Consider the following 26,993-nt stretch of genomic DNA (forward strand, 5'->3'; position numbering starts at 1 on the left):
AGGTGGGGGACAGCGCGGTTGGCGTTTCTTTTGTCTGTACGCTTTCTGGAGAGGGCAGTGAGATACTTGCTTACAAAGGGTCAACAACCTACCAAGAGTGCGAAGTCACTACAGTTTTCAGACAGTTTACATAATCTAGAGAATTAGGACCAAACTAGAATCCATGTCTGCTCTTTCTAACGAAGTAAATGTCCCAACAGGTTACATGCCTGGCTGCTTCTCACTTCTTTTCTCTCTGACTGATGACTCTTTCCTGTTCGGAATGAACAGGAGTTCAGTGTGCCCAGTCCTGTTGTGTTCTGTGGTGTCATGGTTATGGCACTTTGCTGTAGTGTAGGCACTTGGGAAACTTTGCAGATCTTAATGCGTTTGCATGCTCTGGCAGTTAGGCAGTGCTGGAAATAAGCCTTCAGAATTTTTTATGAACTATGTTGCCTGACAGAGCAAAGAGAAAGGATGGCTTTCTGACCCTAGTGTTGTCATAAGCAGTTAGAGCTGGCTTTCCTAGACCTTTTTCTGAGGCATTGCTGAGCTGAACAGGGCACTAAATCTAGTTGGAGTTGAACTGAATAAATAATGATAAATAGGTAAATAATTTGCAATATAATTCACTGGTGGTTTTTCTGAAATATACAAATAATGGGATTTGTGATCTGACCTGATGGGAGATATTCAGGTCACAATAAAAGAATGGGCTTTTTGCTATTTTAAAATAATTTTACACTGATTCTTTAGTGTTTCTCTCCTCTTTTGAGGAAAAGAGATTCTGTTGCTTTTGAAACAAATGTATAAAGAATCAAGCTTAGGTACTGAATTTGTAGTTACTAAAAAGCAAATTGAAAATGAATCCGCTTATACACTGATTGGTCTTTTAAATACAAAAGCACTTAAAAAATCCCCACAAGGATTTCCAAGTATTTGGGCAAGTTTCTTGCTAGATGGAAATGAAGCAGAATAACTGTGATTTCTAGCCAGACTTCTGATGGTTTCCCTCTAGTTGTAAGAGCATGCAGTCCATTCAGAGACGCTTACAAACTGTTTTGCCATTCTTAAGCTTCCTGAAGCTGAGTTAGCTTGTTAATGAAACTGTTATTCCGGAATTTCCTCTTTAGCTATAAATAACACCTTTAGAAAATAGATCATCTTTCCTGTAATCAAAATGTAGCAATGGGAATGCTGCAAAAAATTGTTTTAAAGACAACCAACAGTGAACCAATATGTTTTTATTAGCCCAAAGGCTTTTTATGAGAACTGTTTACTCATTCCATCCCTGCCTGACTACTGCTCTGCTATTAAGGAGAAAATATATGTTGAGATCAGTAATCCCAAATGTATTTGGAAGTAAATTCACCACTCACTTTTCCTTCTGAGGCGACCTTTAATACCTGTGTACACAGGAGACTTGTGCAAGAAAGCAAATTCTGCTTTAAGGTAGTGCACTCCTGTACATCATCTTTTAGGAACAGCGTAGCATTTTCATTCATTTTCTACCTCCCTTTGGCTTTATTTTTTCCTTAGTTAAAATTCATTAAAACAACGGGGTACTTCTTAAGATCCAGCTGGTGTCCCTGCTTTAATACTCATAAGTGACACATTAGTACCAGCAAGAATGTATATGAAGATTCTTTCACAGTGCATCATCTGAATTAGGTGTTGGAATAATGTTAGGTATTTTTGATTCTTATATGTCTATTGTCATCTTCTGTTGCCAGCTGAATGAAAATAAAACTGCGAATGAAGGAAGTGAGACACAGTATTTCACCTTTGAAGGAGCAATACTTTTGTATTATTGCAAGCTGCTTTGGATAGTTTCTATTTCATAGTATACTGGCAGGAAACACCTGGACAATCAATTGCAGAATTCTGTAGACCCTGAAAGTGAGACATAGCCTGTTAAAGGAATGATTTTCTGTTTCCAAATTGAAGCGCTCGTGGATTTTTTTATACCAACACTCCAAAATATTTTCCTAAAAGCTATGTGTGTTACTCTGCTGAGAAAAAAAATCTTGCCTGTTTTAGTGTTCAGAACTTGTAATAATGCATATAAGAACATTTTACTGTAAAATTTTCAAATGATAGTTGCAAAATTAACAAAACATGGATCTTTGAACTAGGATAACTAATTTCGTGTTTAAATGTCACATGAGATACAACCTGAAAGAAAGAGAAGGAACTTCACTGTAACCTTGGTTGTCTGAATGAATTTATATTGTGCATGTCTTTTTTTGTTGTTGTTGTTGTTTGTTTTTTTTTCATTTGGTTGTTGTTTTTTTTTTTTTAGCTGTTGGATTGTCATTGTTTCAGGTCTAAAAGAACTAGTGAATTTTGTGCTTAGACTACTTAGAGTGTAGTTTGTTTATTTTCTGTTTGAGATACTAATTTGTTTTGTTTTAAAGTAAAACCTATTATAAAATTTATTTTAAAAATCGACAAACGGGAATGATGCTACAGTGTTAGTTCACTTCATTATAAAGCTTTGTCATTTTGATAAGGCTTTATCAAGGCCCTGAATATCCTTTTGAATTTTTTTCTCTTTCAGCAGAAGAATATAACCAGCAAATTCATAGAGTTAATAACATATGTCTTATTCATAAAGAAGCATATTTATGGTGGTCCACTTTTACAGAATGTGTTATGTCCAGGGTATTCTTGGCAAATAGGAATAACCACGTGTATCTTTGATACAGTTTTTTAAGAGCAAAGCAGTTTTTCTCTATTCCTTGTCACGAACCTTAGCTTCAGGATTTTAAAAAAACGCAGCTGTTTTCTGGATGGAATATGAACACCTGAAGGCAGCACAAATAGCATAATTGTACTGGAACCTAGCAACTATGGAACTGAATAACTAGTTGTAATAATCTCCCATTCCATTGTAGATCTTCTGTTACAATGGGCTGAACTGATAAACAGAGAAATACCATTTCCTTAAAAAATACATTCTTAAAGGATCTGGAGTTTGCTGTAGTTCACCTCAGGGGAGAATGTGAGCAGGTCCCACTGTGAGCAGGTTGCTGCCAGTCCTACAGAACGGCAGAGCCCTAGTGGCATGGGTCAGAAGTGAAGGCTAGTGTGCCAGCACTACTTTGCGTAGCCACTGTCTGCAAAGTCATAGACGGGATAAGCTTGTAGATACAAGTAATGTGTTTTAGTGTACCAGCTAATAAAGCTGAAAAAAAATGGATGAGCTTTGAAGCCAATGAAGAAAAGATAGTGTACTTGAGAGTTTATGCCTTTTTTCAACTCTACCAGTTAATCCAATGGAAGATACTGCTTCAGCCTGCAAAGCTCATCTTGCTTGCTTTAGGCATTAAATTAACAAGCTGCATGGTAATGCAGGGGAGAAGAGTCTTGGAGAGAAAGAAAAAAGGACTGTGATACGAGGCTCAGTTTTTCTACAGGCTTTGATGACTACAAGGAGCCCCTATTTTCAGCTGTCCCAGGAAGGCATGCAGAGAGCAGCACAGTGCAACGGTGTTGCTGCAAGGAGAGGACTAGTGCAGTGAGGAAGATAGGAAAAGACAACAGATTAATTGAGATGCTTGACGAGCCTTCTGTGAGGATGTATTCAGCATGACTACAGCTTCCTACAGCAGGATTTGGTCATGCTAGAATCTCTGGTATCCTCTCTATATTAGTTTGCCTCTCTTTAGTGAGCACTTTTCTTAATACAAGCATTTTTATCAGTCTTGGTTTGAGCTGAAACAAATGTTTCTCTTATTTCTTCTTAGCCGTCTGATGAAGATACTATCAGCTTTAACGTTCCAATGTCAGACATCGTGGAAGAAGATCAGGTCGTAAAGGAAGATTCAGGTCACCATGCTAACTCAAGAAAAGGTTGGCATGTAAAAAAGTGGAAGTTAAATATGGGGAAATTCTGAGGATAAATCTATGTTTAAAACTAAATTCAGTTTGCAAAAATTGCAGCCCAACAAAAATCAATCTTGTACAAAAGCATTTTGTACAGCTACATTTCTGTAGTTGGACTTAATGCATATATAAAGCTTTATTACTCAAAGTCAGCATTTCCCCTGGAAAGAAATAAATCTCTTCAGATTTTGAGAGAAGGTGTAACTTTACCTAAATTTGATTAGAGTAACTTAACATTTTTCTAAATTATATCTACATACTGATAAACAGTGTTTCTCCAAGGTCTGCACATGCTAGTGATAAACGGGAGGATGAAATCGGGTAGTTGGCTACGTATACCACATAAATAGAAAATCAGCCTTTCCCCAGTGTTACCTACTAGATAAAATGAACTTCAATTGAGATACGCATAAAAATTTACTAGAATACTAAATGAGATATGTGGGATGTAATGCTTTTACTACAGTGTTTATTGGCACAGTGGAGAGGGTAAGTTATAGGATCAGACCACTTCAAGCAGAGGAGAAAATTATTACTGCCTCATACCCTTGGAAGTAGTATATGTAAGCAAGAGATTGGCGTAGGCTCTGAATCATTTGGTTTGAGCTCTGCTTGAGAGTTCGAGTTTGTGTTATGCTATGATAACTCTGAAGTTACATTAAACTGCAAGTCACTGGCTGAGACATCTGAATGTCGTAAAATGCGCTCTAGCTGTCCAACCATGTCCTTGTACTGGCACCAGCAAGATGTGTTTGGTGTAGTCCAAAACTGACTCCATCAATGCCTGTTGTGGTGCTTGTGATCTACAACTGTATGAGCCCAAGGTATTAATTTATTTATTACAACTTTCAAATTAATTGGCATCACTCCTTAGAATGCAGAAGTCTTCAATTGTTTGAGTCTTTTAATATGCTTTGAATTTAAACTTTGCTTGGTTTTGAGCTCTATAATTTAATACACTTAAATTGTGTTGGGTAACAAATGTTGAGCTGAACCATAAATCATTCTTCTATCTTTTTTTATTGTTGTTATTAGTGGGATTCCATCAGTCATCTTCTCACTTGATTGTCAATGATAAGTCAAGAGAAACAGGAAACCAGTTTGATGAATCAGATACTCTTACTACTGAATTTATGAGTTACATTAAGGCAAGTATGTGATAGTTTAAAATGGGGGGAAATATTTTCACTACTACTGTAAGTATAACAGAAACCACAACTGCTATTCATTGTCATAAAAAATACAGAAGGCAAAAATAAGCAGGTAAGTTTAAAGTGATTATAATTAATCTAGGAGCTAAATTTACCCATAACTTTTTTTCTAGTATATGTGAGAGTTATCCTTTAACTATGTTTAAGTCTTTAAGAAAAAGTGACAAAAGTGTTCTGTACTACTTTATATTTTAAATTGAAAAACTTTTGCATTTGTTACATCAGTAAAATGCAAGTCTTTCAGAGTTGGCTGTGGTGACTAAAGTTACAAAGTAATGTTGCAGTATTAAAATACGTTTTCTTAAATGTTTTAAAATTATATCAGAAATTGAGAGATCTTTAAAGACAAATTATATCAAATCTGAAATAAAATGTATTATTCTAGGAACCTACCTATTACAAGATTTGGCAACTTGATGGATTTTGGGAGTATATGCTGGCTCTGTTATGAACTTTGTAGATGCAATAGGTGATAGGAAAGCGCATTTGAATAGTTGTGTGTATATTTGTGTGTATAACAAAACATGTATGTGTGTGTATATAACGAAGTATGTAAGAAAACACAGGCTATCCACAGTAAGAAACTTTGAGATTATACCCATTAGTCTTTTTTGTATGTAAAGGTCTGGGTGCCACTTTAGTTTCCTTAAGATGTTCATTACTGAATACTGGTGCTCTGGGTTACTTGTTACACGTGTCATAGGTAGTTGCTTAATCCATTTACAAGTATTAGTCTTGTCTTTCTGTCATGGTTAATGAGTACTTGCTCATGAGTTGTGTGGCATCTTCCTGGCATGTGGCTTCTTTTCAGGGAGCTATCAAATGTGCTTTCTTTTTGAACTGTTTTTCACAATGAATGACCTATTAGAAATTGTTCTGTTGTGCCTTTTTGTCTGTTTCAATTTCTGTTTTCCCCATTTGTATTGTTGTTTACTTTTTTTTTTCCCCCATTTGTGGCATTAGGTTTAGTGGTATATGTCTAGACATACGCATCTGAGAAAGCTGCAATAGAATCCATAGAAATGTACTGCTGTTGGGTGGCAACTCATGAAATTCACTTGCAAGAACTGCCTGATGAATTTATAAATTAAGTGTAGTTAGGTAGACTGAGGAGTTTTTTGAAAGATTCTAGAGAAATTTTGATCAAGAGGGTTTTTTTTTTTTTCTATGAAAATATATTTACTGGATACTTTTGCTAGATCCTTTGTAATGCAAAGATATTTGAGAAATAGTAGTATTTTGTAGCATTCTTGTGGATGCGATGTCTCCTCTTGATTTAGAGGCCAGAAGGGTTTTCTAGTATGGATCTTTTTAGACTAATTTTCTCCTTCTGTGGAGATTCTTAAGGGGTGGGAAGAGGCATTGCATCACTTCCATCGCTTATAGGAAAAAATGTGCTGGGAAGTAATAGTGGAAAAAGAAAAGATGTGACCTTTCAGCTTCTTGGAAGCAGACTTCTGGAAAAGATCTCTTTTATTTGAGCAACCTTTTTGTTTTTTCTAGTAATAAAACTCTTGCAGATCTTCTTCAGCTAGTTGCAGAGTCTCTGAGGTGGCAGTCACACAGGACTAGCATTTAAAAACAAAGGGGAAAAAAACCCTTTTTCCTTTCATAGCTACTGAAGACATGTAGTTATCAGAAAGCTTTATTTACATAGTAAATACATGTTTATTATTCTTTGTTACTTAAAAATACAAATATGAATTCAGTAGTGTTTAAAAAGCCAATAGTGAATTGTCAAAAAATTGATTGTTTATTAGGAAGACTTATTTATAGTTGCCGGATGTTTAGGACACTACAGGCTATCTTATATTGGCTTGTTCTTTTGTGACCTTTATACTAAAAATTTCTTATTTTTAGATAGTGAAAATGTTAACAAATGATCGTAGGTTTTCTGCATACAAATTTTCAGCAAGTGCACACATTTTTGAGGTGAATGAACTAGGTAAAAGAGGTTAGGATACTTTCATCCTCCCCCTATTGGGGATCTGAAGCATCTGAAGCTGACTGTACATTATATTATGTATATACTTTGTATTTCCTTTCCTTGTTGTTCTCACTTCATCATCTTTTAGACATTAGGAAAACTTTCTTCGCAGAAAGGGCTGTCAAGCATTGGAATGGGCTGCCCAGGGAAGTGGTAGAGTCCCCATCCCTGGAGGTATTTAAAAGATGGGAGGATGAGGTGCTTAGGGCCATGGTTTAGTGGTGGGATGGCAGGGGTAGGGTAACGGTTGGATTTGATGATCTTAAAGGTCTTTTCCAACCTAAACGATTCTATGATCCTATGATTCTATCTTGATTTTCAGTAGTGTACCATTTGAAGACTCTTCCCTTGGGAATGTCCTCTATTGTAATAAGATGATAATATTTGAAATAATGTGTTGCAGGCACTGGTTCAGTAAAATATAGGCTACTGTATTGAATTTCAGTATAAGAATATTGCCGGAGTAAGCAGTTTTATTTCTTTTAATTTTGGTATCTTCTTAACATTATGGCAGTTGAGATCAGCAGTTGGTGATTTGAAGGGGTAGTATACCCATTTTATTCTGAGGATTTTGAACTCAGGGCATTTTCCTTCTTGTGCACATTTCTGAGTCTGTTTTGTTCTTTGGTTTACATTTAGTCATGTACTAGAATGCCTTTTGGGACAGCCTTCTAAAATTGAAATTCTGGTTAACCAAACCATACCTAAAATCAGTATTACTTGCAGTGCAAAAGAGGAGCTTAGCCTTGGAGGATTTTGTAATTTTTCAAATGTTAGTCCTAATTTATATGACTTCATCTTATCTGTGTAAGTTTGCCCAGAGACTGAGTGTTACCTTCTAAAAGAAGTGCTGCATTTTTGTCGTCTTATGATATATACCCTTCTTACGGGAAAAAATACCGTACTTCATTCCCGTAAGGATAAGAAAAAGAAAAGAAGGGCTTTGTTCTTTTTACTGGGGAATGGGCCATCTTTGGGGAATGTTAGAGAAGCTGGTACACTCTTCAGTGACACATCTGGCAGAGTTGGATAGCATTTATTTATTGGTACAGGGTGATGCTACTGATGTGCCAAACACATGACACAAAAGAGGATAAGCCTCTCTGTTTTCTGCTGTTCGTTCTCTACTAGTACAAACGCACATCCATTCAGAGAGCTTCTGTCTTTACTGGCAGCTAACTACTTCAGTGTTCCTGCCTGAGATGAAAGAGAAAAGAAAATTGCAAAGCACCACATGGAAGCATAAAAGAGAGAGTCACATTTTCTAATAAGTAGGTAGGACAGCGGGGGCTCTAATTTATGCCTACATCGAACCCAAAATAACTGGCTGACTGATATGAATTGTTACACAGAGGTTTTTTTCTGACTTTTTTTTTTTTTTTAATTATTCATGGCTGTTAAAATTGTCAAGAAGCTTGTGCACTGTTTGCGTATTTGGAATTTCCCTGCTCTGTAAACAAATCTGCCTGTGGGACAAGAGCAAGTAAGAGGAGAGTTAGGGTCATGCTTAACTGAAGCGTTGTTTGCATATACCAGAAAGGGACAACTGAAATCTGGGACGTTTAGAATAAAGAATTCTCATGCTGCTTAACTTTCTTTTTACAGCTAAAGGAGGGTAAGGGCTGTTGACCTCAATAAAATCTGAGCAGTGAATAGATCTTGTAATCAGTATCTTAAAAGGGGGTAGAGTGAGGAGTGGAGCAGAAGTGTTGGATTGCTTCAACTAGCCACCCTAAATTGTTACATAAATTAGGTCAGCGCTGAGTCTGAAAGCGCAATTTATCTGCCTACTTAATAGTAAAGTTCAGTTCTCAATATTACTTGGTCTGCTTACAGAGCAGAGCAGCAGAGTGTGATGAACTATTGAGAATAGAAGAGGACACACAATGGCAAACAGACGAAATGTAAGTATTTTTTTATGTATCTATAAATAAATAGCTGTGTCATTTAATTAGATTGAGCAGAACTGGCATTTCCTTATCAGTTAATAATTTTGTAGACTTGGAGGCATGGCGGAAGCACAGCCTTGCACTTTGTGTGTGCTCAATGTTTTACACGTTGCCGAATAGAGTGGATGTTATATTACACCTAATTAATTTTTATGCACCAATAATGCTGTAATATTTTTACCTAGCTAGAATGCAAGCTTTTTATCTGGGTATTTTGATATTCAGTCCATTAATGGTATTGGTAAAAATGATTTTACCAAAAACTTAAGATCTAAATTTAATATACATTTTTAAAAATGTAATTTAATTGGAAAAAATCCCACAGTCATTTTTCTTCTTTTGTCATAATTTTAACCCTGAAGCAATCATTAATTCATAGACGTTAATTCAAGAGCAGAGCAAGTGAACATCAGTTGCTGAGGAGAGTGCATAAGAAGGGGATTTAGCATGACAGTGTACTGTGAAGTTGTCACTAAGCAGAACAGTGGCGTCCTATATGATTTAAAAAGAAAAACTGAAGGAAGGGAAGAACAAGTACTTTCTGAAAGAGTCTTATTGGCAGAACTAACAGGTGATTGTGTTTCCAAACCACAAAAAGAATTGCAAATATTGAAAAGCAAAAGAAAGGATGCTGGTCCATTAAAAGAATAATTGTATTTAGTACTTAAAACAATATGTGAGATGAGTGCAGTTAATGAGTCAGATATTGCTAAATAAATTTTGAATTTTAGAAGTCAGTTTGTTTTATTGAAATGCTAAGAATTTTAGTTTATCACATTTGTTTATGTTTGTGTTGAGTTGGGGGAGCTTTGTTAAGGACAAAGTGCTGGAAAATTTTTTCAGAAGAAACTCCATAAATTCAGCACATACTACTGTGCACATAGGCTGTTGTTTTCCCCCCCTGTTATATTTTTATATATATAACATATATATAATACATATTTTTATATGTGTGTGTGTATATATATATATTTATCATATATATTCTGCCTCTGTCTATTCCCCGTCCGTGCCAGTTGGAAGATATAGCTCACAATTTGAAATTCAGACTATCCTTGATAATTGCTGTTGTACCTATTTTTTGAATGTTTTTGTTTTCTATTATAGAATGAATTTATCAGAAGAACAAACTATTGATATAGCAATGATAGAACAACTCAGAGAAGCAGTAGATTTATTACAAGATCCCAACAGGTATGCTTACAATAGTTGGTGTCTTAATGTAATGTATTTAAAATTTTTGTGAATGGCCTTGGAGTTCTTAACTGATCGTTGAAAGTTCTCTGGAGTTGTGAGGTGCATTGTTAGCATACTGATGTTTTTCAGGAGGCACTTAGATAGTTAAGAAGAAAACTTTCATTCTCAGTCTCTGAGTACCTAGACAAGATTCCCAGTAGATTAAGAAAGATTTCAGGTTTAAAAGAAACCTAAATTTAGAGGTGGAGATGCCTCTTAACCATTTATCTTGTTTCAATACTGTGATTTTCTGAAGTTTTGCCTAGGATAGTCACATTTCTTCTAGGCACTATAAACTCTCCTCTACTTACTAATACTTGTGGGGATTGGAGAAGGTCTTCTCGCCCAGCTTCACCCCACCTCAACAGAGCACATAAAGAAGACCTGAATCAGTGGTGAAGTTTCTGTAGTCTCCCTCTGAAATCAGAAAGGAGAAAGAGCAAGAGGCATCTGGAGAAAGTTACTTAGATTTCTTCTGACTACAGAAGGCAACATTTTACACCTTAGGTGCCTGTTTTAAGTGGCTGAAGTCAGGTGGAATGACTCTGGGTCTGTGAATAAACAAAGGAGTAAGTATTTAAAAGAAATTGAAAGCTTGTCCTACTGAAAAGGACTGACAGGAGTGATGTAGGCAGTTCTGTTCAGATGCTTGCTATTGCTTTTCTTTGTGCAGTCACCTTCAGAAATCAAGTTCATTTCAAAACTAGGTAACTCACTTTTTTTCATTACTTTTATGAGGTAGCTGGTCCAAAGCTTAATTCCTCTGAAGACTGGAAACCTCTTTGTCACTTCCAGCTTAAAGTATCCTTGTTTTTCCTTCCTCTCTTGGCCAGTTCGCTGTAGCTGTTTGTTCTTGCAACTACGCTCTTCTTTAGATTAAATGCCTATTCTCTTACTGCTTTTTCACCTAGCAAGCCTTCGTACTTTTTAGGACAGAAAGTCACTCCTGCTAGTATTTCTAGAGGGAAAATTATCTGTCTTTATTTTGAATCATATAAAAATTACTTGAATTCTTGAATCATATACTAAGTACTTGAATCACAAGATTTTTGCTTAATAAAAAGTCAAATAAATTAGGAAAGCTTTTTAGTTCCTATGGTTTCTGTGAGGTAGTATACCATTGCTTCTGCACCTCATATGAGGCTTATTACTTTGTGGGAGAAGTGTTGCAATTAAAAAAGGAAAAAGTGTTGTTTGGAAAAAAGCAACGTCAAAAAAATTTCCATTGTTAGCCTTATAAATTTTGTCATTTTGGTTTTTGTCAAATATTGCCCCAGTATTTCCTACTTATTTAGTTTTTCGTATTAAAAAGGGCAATAAAATATAGAAACTTAATCTGTTTCTCCATGCATATTCAGATGTACTTTCATTAGTAACACTATGGTAAATTTGAAACGTGGCTTTTAAAAATTGCTAATCTTGTCACGCATGTCTTTATTTTTCTACTGTTTTTTTATATAATGTTGGTTTGGGGGTTTTTTGGCTGCACTTTCTTTTTCTAACCTTAAAATATGAGTGTTTATTTTTAATTTACTGAGCACTATATAAGCTTCTCAATGCATGTCTCCTGTTTGTTAACCTACAGTAAGATACACCTGGGTGCCTAATACTTGCCAAATGATGCTGTAGACTTTCAGCCCTCTGGGCCATGGGTTTCTCAACATTGTAGGTGACGCTGACGCACCTAACGTGCACTGACTAGAGTTCAGTGTAGAGCGTATCAACTGGAGCTATTTTTGCTAATGGCTGTGACTATTAAACTTGTAAAATGCTTGTCCAGTTTGTCACAGAGTTTCAAATCTGCATGCCCTATATGCACATAAGCAGCATTTCAGTTCTGGAAAGGAAAAAGATTTCAGACTTAACCTTTTTCAGTATTTTCAGATGTTTGTTTCAGATTCCTATATTCCCTTTCACTGTTTCCTTTCAGATCATTGTCTGTTGTAAATTTATTATTGCACTGCTTTATTTTCATCCACTGTAAATTAAATTTGAATATTTAACCAGAACTGTAACTTCTGTTTGAACCCAGGGTGCTAGAAGTTGGATGTAGAAATCTACAGTCTTCTAGATCATGGCATGGGTGTTGGTAGTAAACAGGTCCTTTTGTTTTGATACAAGTCATTGCTCAAGGTGACATTTTGTAGAGGAAAGCATTAACATTGCTTTGAACTGGTGATAGTGAAGCCTCAGGAGGCATTTCAAAAAGTTGTTAAGAGATAAAAGCGAGCAGGTTAGAACCATGACTAAATACATAAAAGTATTTCATATATCCCTTTGTTTGAAATTAAATACTGAACAGAATGGCTACCCCAGTGCAATGTTTTTATTTCAAACCTTGTAGATTAAGCATGGGTATTTCAGAGAGCAGTGGTGTGAATCTGTATCCCATGGATCCAGCAACAGCTTTAGAATTTCAGGAGACTACAGTAAAGTGTGTTTATCTACCTTTTTCAGAAAAAAAAAAGTATTTGTTAGATTTATCATATTCAAGTTTCTATGCAATGAATTACATATTTGCCTTTGTTTATACATAGTGGTCAAATGCAGATGGAGATGTCTTCCCTTGGTCAGGTACGTTAATGAGTGTATTATTACAAAATATTTGGGGGGGGAAAGGCAGGAAATGAGCCGATTATTCATCTACCATGATAATTCAGTTATTCATCTACCATCCAATTATTCATCTACCATCTACCAAGGGAAAAAATTAGTAGGTTGGAGGACAAAACTATTTCTTTAACATTTTTATTGTTTTTATTTTTTTACATGTGTATACAAAATTTTTTTCTGGGTTTATCAATTACTTTTTCATCTTAGTTTTTTTATCCCGTATGTGGCTTTCATGTATGCCAGTTCATAGCTCAGCTATGCATAATTGTTTACCATCCCACCCCCCACCTCCCTGTTCTGGTGTAGGAAAACAGTACATTCATGAAAGATAACCCAAAAATATTTTGTATACTCAAAATTAATGTTTTTGCAGAGCACTGTCACTATAGTTACAGAGAGTATATAATGTAGGATTTTGAGATTTACAGTGTCGTATATGCTGCTTATTATTTGATCTGTATCCTGACTGGTGAACTGGTATTCTTTGTGACGTGCTTGGTTTAGGTTCACATTATCTTCCTGTTAGCAGTGGAACTGCAAGTATATAGTATCTGCTTACTTATTGTTCACTTTTCATCACAGTATTTGTAACAAATACTTCTGAGGTAGTGTTATGCAAAAAATATACAGTTCTGTTTCCAGTGATGCAGTCTAAAGACTTATTTTTACAGAGAGAAAATGCTGAAGAGGATCTAGAATTTCAGAGAAGGAGGGAGTTGATTATGGAGAAAGCAAAGCCTGAAGTGAGAGCTTGTGAACAGGGTGAAAAATGGTCATTGAGTCAGGTATGGAGGTGTCTAGATGCAATAAGTGTGGAAAGATTTGGAATGGAGCATTGCATTCTGTCAATTTGTGTATGGAGATAATAGAGGGGTTAGACTTGTTGGTCTGTCTTTTTTTTTTTTTTTTTTGCCTTAGCATGAATCTCAAGGTTTGGCTGTAAATGGGAAGTTGATTAAGACCTATCTCACAGGAAAAAAACTGATATAATGAAATTAATAAAATAAACACTATAGTAGTTGCAGTGGTTGCATTCCCCTGGAAAAAATAAGTTGCCTCAAAGTTAGATTGTCAATAAAATGAAACACCTGATTCCTCTTCCCACTCACCCCAAATACTCTTGTAGTTCTATAAGCTGCTAAGTTTTTGTTAACAGTAGTATTTTTAATGTGTTTAGTATTACAAACAGACTGTATAGAGGTTGAGATGATAGTTTTAAAGTATCAAAAATATTTTAAGTTTCATGTACATTGCAATGATCCAGAAATGAAGAACTACGAAAAAATCTTAAATATTTGGTGCATATGTTATTACTTCGGAGATTTTTGTGACTGCTCTTGCACAAGGATTCTGAGCAAAAAATACATAATGCTCTGTCTATATTGGTAGTACCTTAACATGGTCTGTCTTACCCAGACACAGATTGAATCTGGTTTATCTTGATACTTTTCAAATATTCATATGTATAATCATGATTACCGTCAAATATTCCTATGATATCCTTGTAACTTTGTTAGTCTTAATTTTGTCTTTGTTTTTTCTTTAAAATGTCAAATTCAAAAAAAAAAAATCAAGTTGGTTCATCCCTTTTGTTATATTGTTGTACGTTGGGGTTACCACACTTTATTTGGAACAGTTCTTACTAAATTGCTGAGATTAACAGATAAGGCTAACTCAGTGTCACATTGTGTGTGGTCTCTGTATTTTGATGAACTGTTCAACAGGGACACTGCTGATTCACTTTTAAGAACCTTTTAAAAAGAAGAAATAAATCTCCCTGAACGCTTGCAGAGGGCCTGATCTGAACTGTGTTATGCAGGTGAAAGCACTAGGCAAGTTCCATGAAATGGGAACACATCTTGTGAGAGCAAGTTTTTAATCCTGCTGCATTCTGTGTAGTACAGTAAGCACTTGTGTTACTACTTGTGTAACTAAATTAATTCCATTTAGCATAAATTCAAAACTCTGACTAGTGACTTGCATGCTGTAAGGGAGATTAGACCTGTAATGTAGGCATAAGTAGCAGGTCAGTCACAAGAACTTAGTCCCTGAGCACAGGAGTGCTCAAGTGTGCGAGTCCCAGGCAGAGCTGGCTGGGATCAGATGCAAAAGGTTTCTTTCTGTTTATTATAGGTTAAGACAATGGTTGAGATAATGTTGTGAAATAATAATACTAATGTTATGAAAGATGTTTAAAGATGACGCATTTTTTTTTAAGCTTGAAAAGTAGCCAAGAAAGGTCATGAAGCAGAATGGGTGTGTAATCTTCCTTCATATCTTGCTAACTTTTAGAAAGCTCTGTGATTGTTGGGACCATCTTTTATTTTTGTTTCCATTTTTTTATTGATAAAAAAAAACTGGCCCAAAGGAAATTATTTTGAATTTAATTACAATTTGTTTTTACTTCTGCCAGCTGTGTTTCTGCTGAGTTAGATTGTTGCAGAATTAATGATTTCATTTCATATTTATTAGTGATTTACATGTTCCAAATATAACTGTAGCATAAGTGGTAACAAAAGGTATGTTATACTGCAACTACAAAATTAATTGCCTACAGAATACTTCTCTCCAAATCTTTATTAAAAATCTATATTAGCATATTAAACTCTTGGGGATTGTTGTACAGATTTTGTAATTATACTAAATTGGATACTGCATTTGAAGCAGCACACATTAAAATCTTATAAATGCAGTTATAATCACTTAGGATTGAAATTAAAACCTGAATGACAAATCTGTGCGAATAATTTCCACAAGTTTTTAAATGTTGTTCAACTAGCATTAAAAGTACTTATTATTCATGAAAATTAATTGTTTCAGTGAAAAAGAGAATTAAGTGTTATTGTGTATCTGAATATCATGAGTAAAATATCCTGTTGTGGTGTATCACTACTTTAGTTGCTGAAATGGTCTTTTTTTTTTTTTTTCCCTTCCCCAAACGCACAGAATGATCTAATTGTTTGGAATACAAGTGGGCAAACCTCTCACAGTGAGGTAAGATGCTAGTGCCATTTGTTTGTCTCTCGTATGTTTTATATGAATGATTCATATACTAAATGAAACATGTAATTGAATATCACAGAAAATAATGGCTATGTAGTTTATTTGGCCTGTGGTTTATTCTTGTTGTCTTAAGCATTTACTGGGGTATAAAAATATTCTCTCTGATAAGCTTGTTTCTGAGTTATGTACTTTAGTATAAAACATTTAATTTTGTTTACATTTTGTTCATTCTGCCACATTTTCTTTTTTGATTTTTCCTTGCTTCACAAGAGTTTCTGTTGATTTCAGTGCAATTTCTTTTTGCACAGTTGTGTCATGTCAGTGATTAGTTTTCAGAGAGGAGTCTGATTTTATTGATCCTATCACTTTCGCAGTGCAAATGTCAGCAGAAAGTCAGAAAGGGAATCTGTAGGGAGCTCCTTGTGGAGACTTTTTTTTCCCCCTTCATATTTTCTGTGCAGAAACAGAGCTTCTGCCTCTACGTTGTGCTGTGTATGAGCATCTTGCAATTCATGAGTGCCCAGCCACCTTCCACCAGTCTTGGTGATGGGACTTCTGTAGTTCCTGGCTCCCTGCGGAATCACTTTTTATAAACAGGATTCTCATTATGGAGTCTGGTTATCAGACTCTTTCTATGTTACCACTGATGGTATGATGATTACACCTCACCTTCTCCTGTATGCTGCTACTTCATTCTTCCTGCTGCAACTCTTAGCCTAGCCCAGGGTCAAGGGCTGTCCTGCTCTGAGGTGTATGCTTAACTTCCTCTTTTCAGCTTTTTAAGCAGAAATTTAGTGTTGCATGGAAAATACCATGCACAGTGGTAATTGATTCAATGAAAGAAACAGGCATATCTAAGGAAAAAAAGGGTCTTTGCTTTGTTTTTCTAGATGTTCTATGCCACAAAAAAATGTATGTTTGATAGAACCAAGTGATTACATGGGAGAAAACTGAGGAATAATTGAGCTTGTTTATAGCTAAGGGGAATATCTTGCAGTCTTTGGTCAGAAACTCATCTTTTCCAGCAAAGGAATAGGACGGAATAAAAAAGTGAGACTATCGTAGGTTTGAGGCTATATTGTGATAAGATTGTGGTGGGATAGTGGTAGTGTTAACTTCTACATGTTATACAGTCTGTTGTGCTGAGATATTCTAGATGTTACTCTTACTTAGATTTATGTTCTTGAATTACACAGAACAAGGATAAAAGCCCAACAATGTCTCCTACTACAAATACCACGATCCCTTTTGGCCTGAAGCCACGATCAGGTAATGTAGGAAAGAAAATTAACCAATTTGTGTGTACTTCTTTTGATTATTTTTTTTTTACATCTGTGTTATTGATAGATGCTTTTGTTTTTTTCCCTTAAGAAGGCAGTGATGAAACATTTTCTGTACATGTTAGAAGATTAGAACATTTTAGGGTTATAGGTTTGAATCAGGATTGAATTTATAACAAGTATGTGTTTGACACATTATATATGGATCAATTTTCATCCCTTACTAATAAATTAGGTGGTTTAGATGTATGCATGTTTAAAAAAATGTGTGTATGTATATAAATACACGTGTTTCATAAGTGTATACATATATATCACCTATGCAACATACTAATTGAAGTAAGATTTTTGCTTAATTGGTATGTAGTGATACGGTTCAGGTTTTGTTGAATAATATATATGAATAATTAGACTTGTTTGGAAAACACTTATGCATTGCTCTGAAAATTGCTCATTGCAATGAGTCTTTCAGTAGTTATGCTTGTGTAAGGATTAAGCATTGTAGGAAGATTAGATGTTTACTTCAGCCAGCAGCTGAGTTTAATGAATTTGCAATGCACTAAATCTGCATAACCATCAATCTTTTAACAAGCAGCAGTTTATTAAAGAAAAACACCCACCCCCCAAAAAGGAAAAAATATTGATGTATTTGAGGGATTGGATAACAGCTTCCCTAAAAAACAGGATTAGCTACAGGATTAAACTCAGATTTTATTTTCTCTGTGCTGAGCTAGTCAATATTGTTAAATCATCTTGCATCACCTCTAAAGAATAACCATAGGTTTTTCAGTATGTTTCAGTGTCCTAAGACTAATTCTGGTTTCTCACATTCACCACAAATGCTTTTAATCAAATGCTGGTAAACTGCTACAAGCTTATAGTTTCCATAACAAAATATCTTGGCAATAATGGCAGCAGTTTCACATTTGAATGCTTAAGAAATTGTACCCATAGATTTGGTTTTTTTTTAAAAAAAAAAAAAAACATTTTAAAAAGCAAATAAAATGGTATTGAACCAACCTTGTTTCATGAAGAGGATATTTTAAATTTCTCACGTAGTTATGATATACCATTTGACAGTTCAGTTGCATTTCTTAGTTTGTTGGACTGTTAAACTCTGTCTCTATTCTTGTATATCTGTTCCTGATGCTTTAGAGATGTTGTTATTTCTCTGTATATTTAAAGTATGTGTTAAATTATGAGCAAATGAGTCCTTTCAGGATTTGGAGAAAATAAAACATAGAGTAAAATTGCACAATCCAGTGGCAACATTGCAATAACGCCGTTATGAGAAAGACCTGTGAAGGCAAACGGCTCCATGCGGAGTTGCTGCTTTCACGGGATGTAGCCTGTGTTCTGCTGAGTTGCCAGTGAAATATGCTGCCGGGGGCTGGAAGCAGCATTGTGGGAGAGAATGCAAGACCATGACTTCTTCAGGTGTTAGTTTAGAGTGTGCTTCCAAATCCTGGTATAGGAGTGCATTAAGATCTCCTGTACTTAATGGCTGTGATAGGTCAGGGCAAAATAGCCTAGTGAATCTTTTTTTGGAGGGTTTCTAGGAAGACCGAACTGCAATGGTTGCGGTCCTTTGCAACAAATCCTCCAAATCTCATGATGGAAGACCAGATGTGCGCAACTCCTACAGTTCTTCCCTTGACTGATGGTAGCTGTGTATAGCCTCAGTGAATACCAAAGTCAGTTGGTTATATTCTGTTGATTTTCTGCACTGTATGCATTCATGCATTTGAATCTCTTTGAGTATGCCCATACTATAGTGTCTTTTGGTCACAGCTGTGGGTTGCAGAAAACTCGATAATCTGAATTTATTTTCTTTTCCATATCATACACTACAGAGTCACCAAGCTAGAGCTATTACTGCACAGTCTTTCACCTCATCACATCCAGTTTCAGTCACGTTACCTTAAATTTATACCATGGTAAGACAGGGGAATTTGGCAATATTAAAACTTTGGGTCCAACTTCAGATAAAAAGACAGTATATTAGCTATGTAGCAAAATGTAACAAAGTGAAACCTTGCAAAGGAATATTGAAGCTGCATATTGTTTCCTCACCTGCTTCCACCCTAGAATTACTCTAAAAGTAGTATTAAAATTTGTGTTGCTAACACATAAGAATAATTTACAGGTAGAAGTAGTACATGACTGAAAATACTGGCATGTTTGTGAGTCCTGCATGTTTTCCCCATTAAAGCTTGTTAGCTTGACATGTCTCTAGTTCCTTCACTGCATTTCCTTTCAAACTTTGTGCAAGTTTTGTGTGAGTTTGAACCATCCTATCACTGTCTGAATTTGTGCCTGTTAGTTTTATACTGCTTTATTGCCCTAGAGCTGAGCTAGTCTAGGGGTCCAGCAATTCTGTGATCCAGGGAAGTTTTTCAGCTGAGTTTGTAGTTGTGGTTTTTTAATAGCTTTTTTCATTTAAGTTCTTCATGGCTTAGGGGAAACCTTAAAACTCATTGGATATGAGTTTTATCTATTTAACTTCATTAGAGCTTACATTTGAATTACTTGCTTCTATAAATCTTTTAAATCTGAGTGCAAGGTTAAAAGCACATTAGTGTTCTAACTAAAATTTGTACATCATGCTCTGTAGAAAAAACAGTGGCAAATTTTCAATGAAAATATATACAACCATACCTTTCTGAAGTCTGAGAGTTTATTTTCACTGTGTTTATCTTCATATATTTTAAATGAATGTTGCTTTCTATTTGACTTTTTCCCCCCTTATTGTTTTATAATGATTTATGTCTCTTGGAAAGGTGAAAGTAAATTGTACTAGATTTCTGGTAAGGATTCCAGTTTTTTGAAGTGCACACACAAATGGAAGTGCTTCCAGAGGATAAACCACAGTGGCTTAAACTTCTGTGTTAGTGCATACTGATTCGTGTTCAGGACTGAAGATCCTTCTGTTCTTTAATTAAAGCTAGGCAAAACATTGGGAAAATTCATATCTGGTGGCTGACATGGTACCCAGAGAAAATGTTTTGAAAGGTAATGAATGTGTTTTGACTTCTTGACAAATTCTTTTCAAGGGTCAGATGTTTACATAGAAGGTAAAAAGAGGGAGGATTTTTTAATTTTTCAGAATATTTCCTCCTGTATTTCAAATACTTTCATAGAGTATGGGCTTTTCAAATTCAGATTAATTATGAAAACCTTAAAAAATTACTATTGAAAAGAAACAATAATTGGAAGTTTTCTTAGAACCATAGTTTTGCTCTTGGGAAGTGCTTTTGCTCTCTGAAAAAGAACCACTCAAAAATAATTCATAAATTTAAACTCTTTGCGCTTGATTCATGAATTGATTAAGATGTTCAGAGTGCTAATTGTTGAAACTGAGTGTTGCAAAGTTCTTGTCACGGTATCTTTAATATGCCAGACCTTGAAGCCTGAGCATCTACTAATACATCTTGCAGTACTCAAGAATATTTTTTTTGCTTTTGTTCTGTGCCATTTTGAGGTCACCATGTTTCATAGTTTCTGCTGAACAAGGTGACAGCAACACAGACAGACAAATTGTAGCTTCAGAGGCTAAAAGAAGCACTGACAAAACTCAAAATTACAAAGCAGTTTGTATTAGGGAGTGAAAAGTTGTTCCCTTGCAACTGTTTACTCAGCATAATCTTACTTGTGAATCCAGTGTCTTCATTTTTGGTAACTTTGAAGCACAATGTTAGTATCTGTGGACATGCTTGCCTCTCAAGTTTGTTGGAATACATAATGATCATTAGAACTTGACAGTATTTTTCCCTCTTGTGAGTGCTAGTTACTGTTTTTATAATCTCTGGATATTTATTCCTTCCATTTGTTTTCTTCCCTAACTGCATTATCTGTGTACTTTCGAAAATAATGAGAATCCTAACTGCCAGCATAATTAAAGACTATTTATCATTTGCCATACATCTCTATTCTGTTACCCAGTGTTGACTCTGCTCAGAGTTTCAGTTGTGCTGACTCTCAGGTTCAGCTGGTCTGGTGTCCCAATAGCCAGAAGCAGTAAACTGGATTTGGAAAAAAGCATGGCTAAAGAGAGCGAGCTCTTGAACAGCTGGCTGTGAAGATAAGTTTAAGGTGAAGTTTTATATGATGCTGTCTGAATTATCATCGTGTTAATACAGATTCCAGAATTGTGGGAAGGAGAAAGTCTATGTGATTAAGTTCCTTATATTTTTTAATTTGGAATGGTATAAAATAGGGACTTCCTGTGCTTACTGAAACTTTATCTTGGACTTTCTTCTAACGTTAAGTGGTTTTAGCTGCTTTTTGATCTACATCATAAACTTAAATTGATTTAGGATTATGGTTTAGTGTTTAGAGTAGAGGTGGTTTATAATCTTCAGTTTGAGGAGCATGAAATTTGCTTGTGTGTGGGATTCAGTAGATAAAACATGGAAATATATGTAGGAAACCAAGAAATGAGTGAGTTCATAATATTTGTGGCAGAAGTGGTAAGGAACAGTGTGATCAGATACAGGAAAAGCTCCTTAAGGAGTCACATCATTGTGAAGGGCAGAGAAGGAGCGATTTAAATATTGTGTCAGAAAATAGGAAACCAGTGGGAAGCTTTGAAAGGATGGATGGCGTGCTGAAGAGGCATATTTTAAGGATGTCAGTGGACAGTTCTGAAACACTGTAGAAGGGAGGTTTGAGGAAAGCCTGGGTGGAAATCCTTGCCACAATCAAGACAGGATACAGAATTGCAGAATAGATGTGGTAGGGAAGGAATAAAAATGTCTGCTGAAGGATTTGAGGAACAAATAAGAAGTGGTGTCGTGACTAGTTGAAGGAGAGAAGGCAGAGTCGGTGGAGAATAGGGACTGTATTGCTGTACAAGTTTAGCTCCATAATGAGTTGACGGTTGATCATGAACTGTAGGCACGACGTGCTTTTACAGGCATCTGGTGAATGGTCTCCAGGCTCTGTTGCAGCTTCTGTGCAAATGTGCAATTTTGCATGCTTTAGGAGAGCCCAGTTGGATCATTACTGAATTTGTGTTTGTTAGAAGACTGTCCACAGTGCGGGTCTGCCAAGCTTTGTGGTGCAAACTCAGGATCACCCTTTGGAGGTATTGTATGTCTGTTCTTGTCCCTGGAAAGTCCATAAAAGTTGCGGAGATGGGCTCATTGTAGGTTTGGACTTATTGCTGGAGGAGTCAACAAGAAATAAAAGTAGTGCTGCATGTACTGTTAAGTGAATTAAAATAAAAGGAAAAATCTGTAGTACATGTACTTACAGAACCTATTACAACAAAATGAGAATCCATGGGATAATGTAGTTGCTACTTACCAAAATCAGCTAGGAAGTTGTAATGTAATAATATTTTCATATGGATGTGTAAATTTTCTTTGCCTTTGGGGTAGGAAGTGTTCTTATTACATAGTTACAAAAAATACCAAAATTCTTATTCTCTGAACTCTTCATTGCTGAAACAGCTGATATATTTACCTTCTCATTGACAGAGTCAAGGTTTTTGTCAGGCTGTAATGTAAAATCTATGGGTACTTCTTCTTAAAACTTGGTTGTAAACAAGTTGTGTGAAGTGCTATGGTTACAATGATCTCGCTAAAGCTTAACAGCCTTAACTGCACATACAATGTATGATTTGCAAGTACTAACATATAACTTCTCGTTCTTTTTATTCTGCACCATCTTTCATTCTTTTCTCAAAAATTGCACATTTTATATTAATCACCTTTGAATTGCATCTTTGTCATTACCATACAATCCTAATGCCATATATGAAATGCTACTGCCCCCTTTTATCCCCCTCCGGTCCTTATACCAACATGGTTGGACTGGCTATCTCTCCCCTTCAGCAGACCCATCCCTCAGTCTTCCTCCTATCTCCTTCAACACACTTACACAGGCACAAACATGGGACAACTTTAGCTACAGTATCCCATCTGAAGGAGACAGTGACAATGGTAGGTGTTCCATGTATAATTTACTTAATTTTGTGTTTTCAGAAACCTGAATATATGGCAAATGCCCCATGTGGTTAAAGATGAAAGACAGTACTCTTGAGGGGGTGTTTATATGACTATATACCTCAGAGGTATATATATGCCAAGTCTGGCAAAAAAACTTCTCCTATGATATCCTCACCGAGAACTATTTCCAATATAGGTTTATTACTTGCTTTACTTTCAAGGGTTTACAAAAGTTGTACTCAAACAGCAATTGATTTTGCTATTGTCCTTTCTGCATTTTTTTTTGATAGATGCTGACTGTTAATAAAAATATCTTGCTCCCATCTGCAGTTATTGACACAGGTGCATAACTAGCTTAATTAGAAGAGGAATCCATGAAGAAACAAAGCTGAAACAATCAGCTAAGCAAAAATAGCGATTTCTGTCCAACAGAAAATGTTATTAAGCTGTCAGACTTCTCTGTGCATAGTGAAGGCCAGGTATATTAGTGGACTTCATTACTGCTGCTTTTATTTTGTTTTTCTCCGGTGTGTTATTGTCATAGTACATCGAATTGTGGCACCAATATGCAAAGTTGGCCATGTTTGGGCTATCCAGGTCTTATACTGCATTAATAGTTAAATGTCAGATGGATGAAACAGAACCTAGGTGATTTAACTGTTTATAATTATTTGATAGGCAGATGTATTTTTTTAAAGTAGGACGGTTGCTCTTCTGGTTGCCCTAAATTAGAAGGGTGTTTAGGTAGTAGAAGGCAGTGAAACTGTCAAAAAGCATCAGATTGAAACCAAGACCACAAATCTTGAATGCCAAATGCCAACATTTAGTTCAGAATGCCTACGTTCTTAGTTCAGGTCATTACTTGACAATGCTCACTAATGCCACAGTGTTCTTGATTATAAAACCATACAAGAGAGCATATGTAAAGGAATCAGCTCTGTAAAGGAAATGCATATGGAATATAAGAATTGCGATAATAGTAAGTTGAAAAACTGAATTTAGTTCATGATGGTATGAGGCTAACTTTACATTTCACTGATGAATATTCTGACAGAGAAAGCTAGAGGTACTTCTGTCAGTGCAGAATTTGATCTGTGTTAATCTAGATGTGTTACTGGTTTTCTAGATGAAACAAGCAGCACAGACTAGCATGTGCATGTGCATTTGGCACAGATAGATGTCTCATGTCATTCAAGTCATAAGCCAGGTGCAAATATTAGTGTTTATTACCTTGGGCTGTTACAACAGAAAACTGCTTTTACAACTTCTTTTTTTTTTTTTTTTTTAACCGGGACTCTGCTGCCTTTCTGTTTAGAGTTTGTTATCTGGAGCTAAATTTGTTATGTAGGGTGTGTCTTCCTATGGTAGGATGTAAAGTGGACCAGAACCCATTCTCTGGCACTGAGGTTAGTTGGCACAGCATGATTCAAATCCATACCTAAGCACTCTTACTTTCCAAAACAGGATGGCTGCATTTAAGCTGCCTTTGGGGAATGTCCTTTGCCTGTGCTATTCCTCAAGCTATACCTAGACATGGTGTAGAAAAGAGGTGGATTTGCACCAACCAAAACTGTGCCAGGAAGCAACAACATTAACAGTACTGATGTGCTCAGGCCAGTGCTGAGGATCGTGCTCCTAGCCCTGTGCAGCTTGCTAGTATAGCTGTAGCCTTTGATATAGAAAAGCCATGCATCAACATAGCATCCTAATACTTCATATCATCTTTAACGTAACTATCTGGCAACAGCTCTGTAATCGAGGCTCAGTCCAGAATTTCTGGGAGGTTGTAAGGCTTGGAACAGACAGATCTCCCAGGACCAATGTCCATACCATTGTGGAGGCTTTGGTTTAGCAAATGACTCTGTAATAACTTCACTGTTACTTAAGTTTGGACTGAATAAATCAAAGAGAAATCTAACTATAAACTTTTAGCCAGACTTCATCTCTGCATGTTGTTAGTCCAGCCTTCTTTTTGTCTGTTATTTTTAGAGTCAGGTTAAATAATGGTGTTGTTTACCTGAAATATAATGTCAGACTAAGTACTCAGGACACTAAGTTCCTTGATGTGCTATAAATAGTGCACCTATGTGCGTTGCAACTCACTACAAAAATGTCAGTTCTGTCAAGGAAGATTGTCCTTGACTGTGGTATGTCAAATGCATATCATGCTATTAACTATTACCCATTTAACTTGTTGAAACTTGTACAAAATACTTTTTTAAAAAAATACGGGACCAAGCATTACATAATAACCTTGGTCGACCATCGGTTCAAAAAGCCGAAACTCACTCTTGGAAAGAGCAGAAAAATAGACCTTCAGGTGTGTGTGAGGTATGGGCTCCCCTTGCTGGAAAACGCGTGTAATGCAGAGAAGCAAGCAATACTCAGGACTGCCAAAACTTCCTGTATGAGAACATTTTTTCTTTAAATTCAGTATATAACTGAAAATTTTATGACTAATGCTTTTGAGTGTGGGGGTTTTGGTTTTGTTTTGGTTTTTAATCAATTAAACTTTTTTATTTTATTTAGAAACTTTTAATTGTAGCTTCCCACTGCCTGGAGATTAGCCTGCCTTTTTCCTCGTGGTGGAATGTATGTGCCATTCATGAATAGAATTGAATAAGTAATGTTGATATTTACTTTTCATTACCAAATATTTGTAGTCTGAAATCAAAGGAAGTAGGTCTTGGGACATTCATATTGATTTAGCAAAGGCCTAAGCAAAGATAGCTGTGGCCAAACTTATTAAGTCCATAATAATACTCTGATACTTGTGAAATTGAACATAAATATGAACTAATATTTTCATAGAGAATTGTTTGAAATGTTGCTGCTGCTAATAAAGCTTACAGTGGCATTTAAATACCATTTAAATATGGTATTACTCTTCAAGCATGGTTTTATAGAGGTATTTCATCTGTGAGAGGCAGCAAAGCTCAATTATTAGAGTTGTACACTGAACTATTTCTAAAATAGTTTCTAAAAAAGTCTTAGAAATTGCAGCTACAGTTTTTTAATATATGCGATAGGAGATTTTTATTTTAGGCCTTAAAAATTCAGGAGACATCACTAATAAATTGTTACAGAGTTGCTAATGAAGGAATTTTAATTCAGTACAATTCTGGAGTTTAACAGAAGTCCTGGGTAAGAGTTTTCTGCACTTTGACAACTTGGGAGTTGATTTTTTTTGTTGTTGTTGTAGCCATCCTAAACTATATGAATTACTATATGATTTATTAAATAACATTTTAGATATTTTAATTATTTAATTTTCACCATATATAAGTGCTGTCATCAGAAAATTACCAATGTATTAATTAGTTTAGAATTATCTAAATGAGGAGGTAATGCTTTTGAAATGGCTTGGTAAAATTGGATATATGGATTGTTATACTTCGTAACAGCTGCTAACAGCCTTTGTATGTTTGGGTATGTGCAGTCGTAGTTATACATATGCCTCTTGACAAAATGTTAAGAAGCACATATCAGTTGATAAACTGTGATTTGCAAATAAGAGTTCTATTCCGGTCTTGCAGTTTGCCTTCTACAAAGGCAAAGATCAAATGTCAACACAACTGTGGACCTATTGCATCTGAAGGCATGGCTCTGCTACTGTCATGTTATGTGCAGGATGTCAGCATAATGAATGCTTGTATTTATGATGTGTGCACCTGTGTGTAGATCCTTCTGAATGGTGACACAGGTGAAGCTATGTAGACCACCTGGAGAAGGAAAGTGAGCTGTGGTTGGTATCCATAGTTCTCAGTCCTGCACGTTCCCTACAGGACACTCTCCCACTCTGCCAGTGGGATTTCTGATGACATTAAAAAAAGATAGTGTTTACTAACATAAAACTGTAAAATTTAGGTGTTCTATTTAAAAGCAGTTTTGTCTAA

At 35.7% G+C, this 26,993-nt stretch overlaps 1 protein-coding gene across 5 annotated transcripts in view; it reads left to right on the forward strand.

The window, feature by feature from the left end:
* LRCH1 (leucine rich repeats and calponin homology domain containing 1) overlaps positions 1–26,993 on the forward strand; it is a 68,826-nt gene that overhangs the window by 13,765 nt on the left and 28,068 nt on the right. For 3 of the 5 annotated variants that reach the window (XR_004842764.1, XM_035900334.1, XM_035900333.1), the window contains exons 7-14: positions 3,729–3,834; positions 4,903–5,015; positions 8,902–8,969; positions 10,122–10,208; positions 12,788–12,824; positions 13,535–13,648; positions 15,810–15,857; positions 17,063–17,135. Coding sequence is in view for 2 of the 5 variants with exons in the window: in XM_035900334.1 (XP_035756227.1) it covers positions 3,729–3,834; positions 4,903–5,015; positions 8,902–8,969; positions 10,122–10,208; positions 12,788–12,824; positions 13,535–13,648; positions 15,810–15,857; positions 17,063–17,135 (646 nt within the window). In the remaining 3 variants the exon portion in view is untranslated. The remainder of the gene's footprint in view (positions 1–3,728; positions 3,835–4,902; positions 5,016–8,901; positions 8,970–10,121; positions 10,209–12,787; positions 12,825–13,534; positions 13,649–15,809; positions 15,858–17,062; positions 17,136–26,993) is intronic. The other 2 variants (XR_004842763.1, XR_004842762.1) reach the window with 2 other exon arrangements.

This window comes from Egretta garzetta, unplaced genomic scaffold (assembly GCF_000687185.1).
Source record: "Egretta garzetta isolate BGI_Z169 unplaced genomic scaffold, ASM68718v1 scaffold268, whole genome shotgun sequence".
NCBI classification, from domain to species: Eukaryota; Metazoa; Chordata; class Aves; order Pelecaniformes; family Ardeidae; genus Egretta; species Egretta garzetta.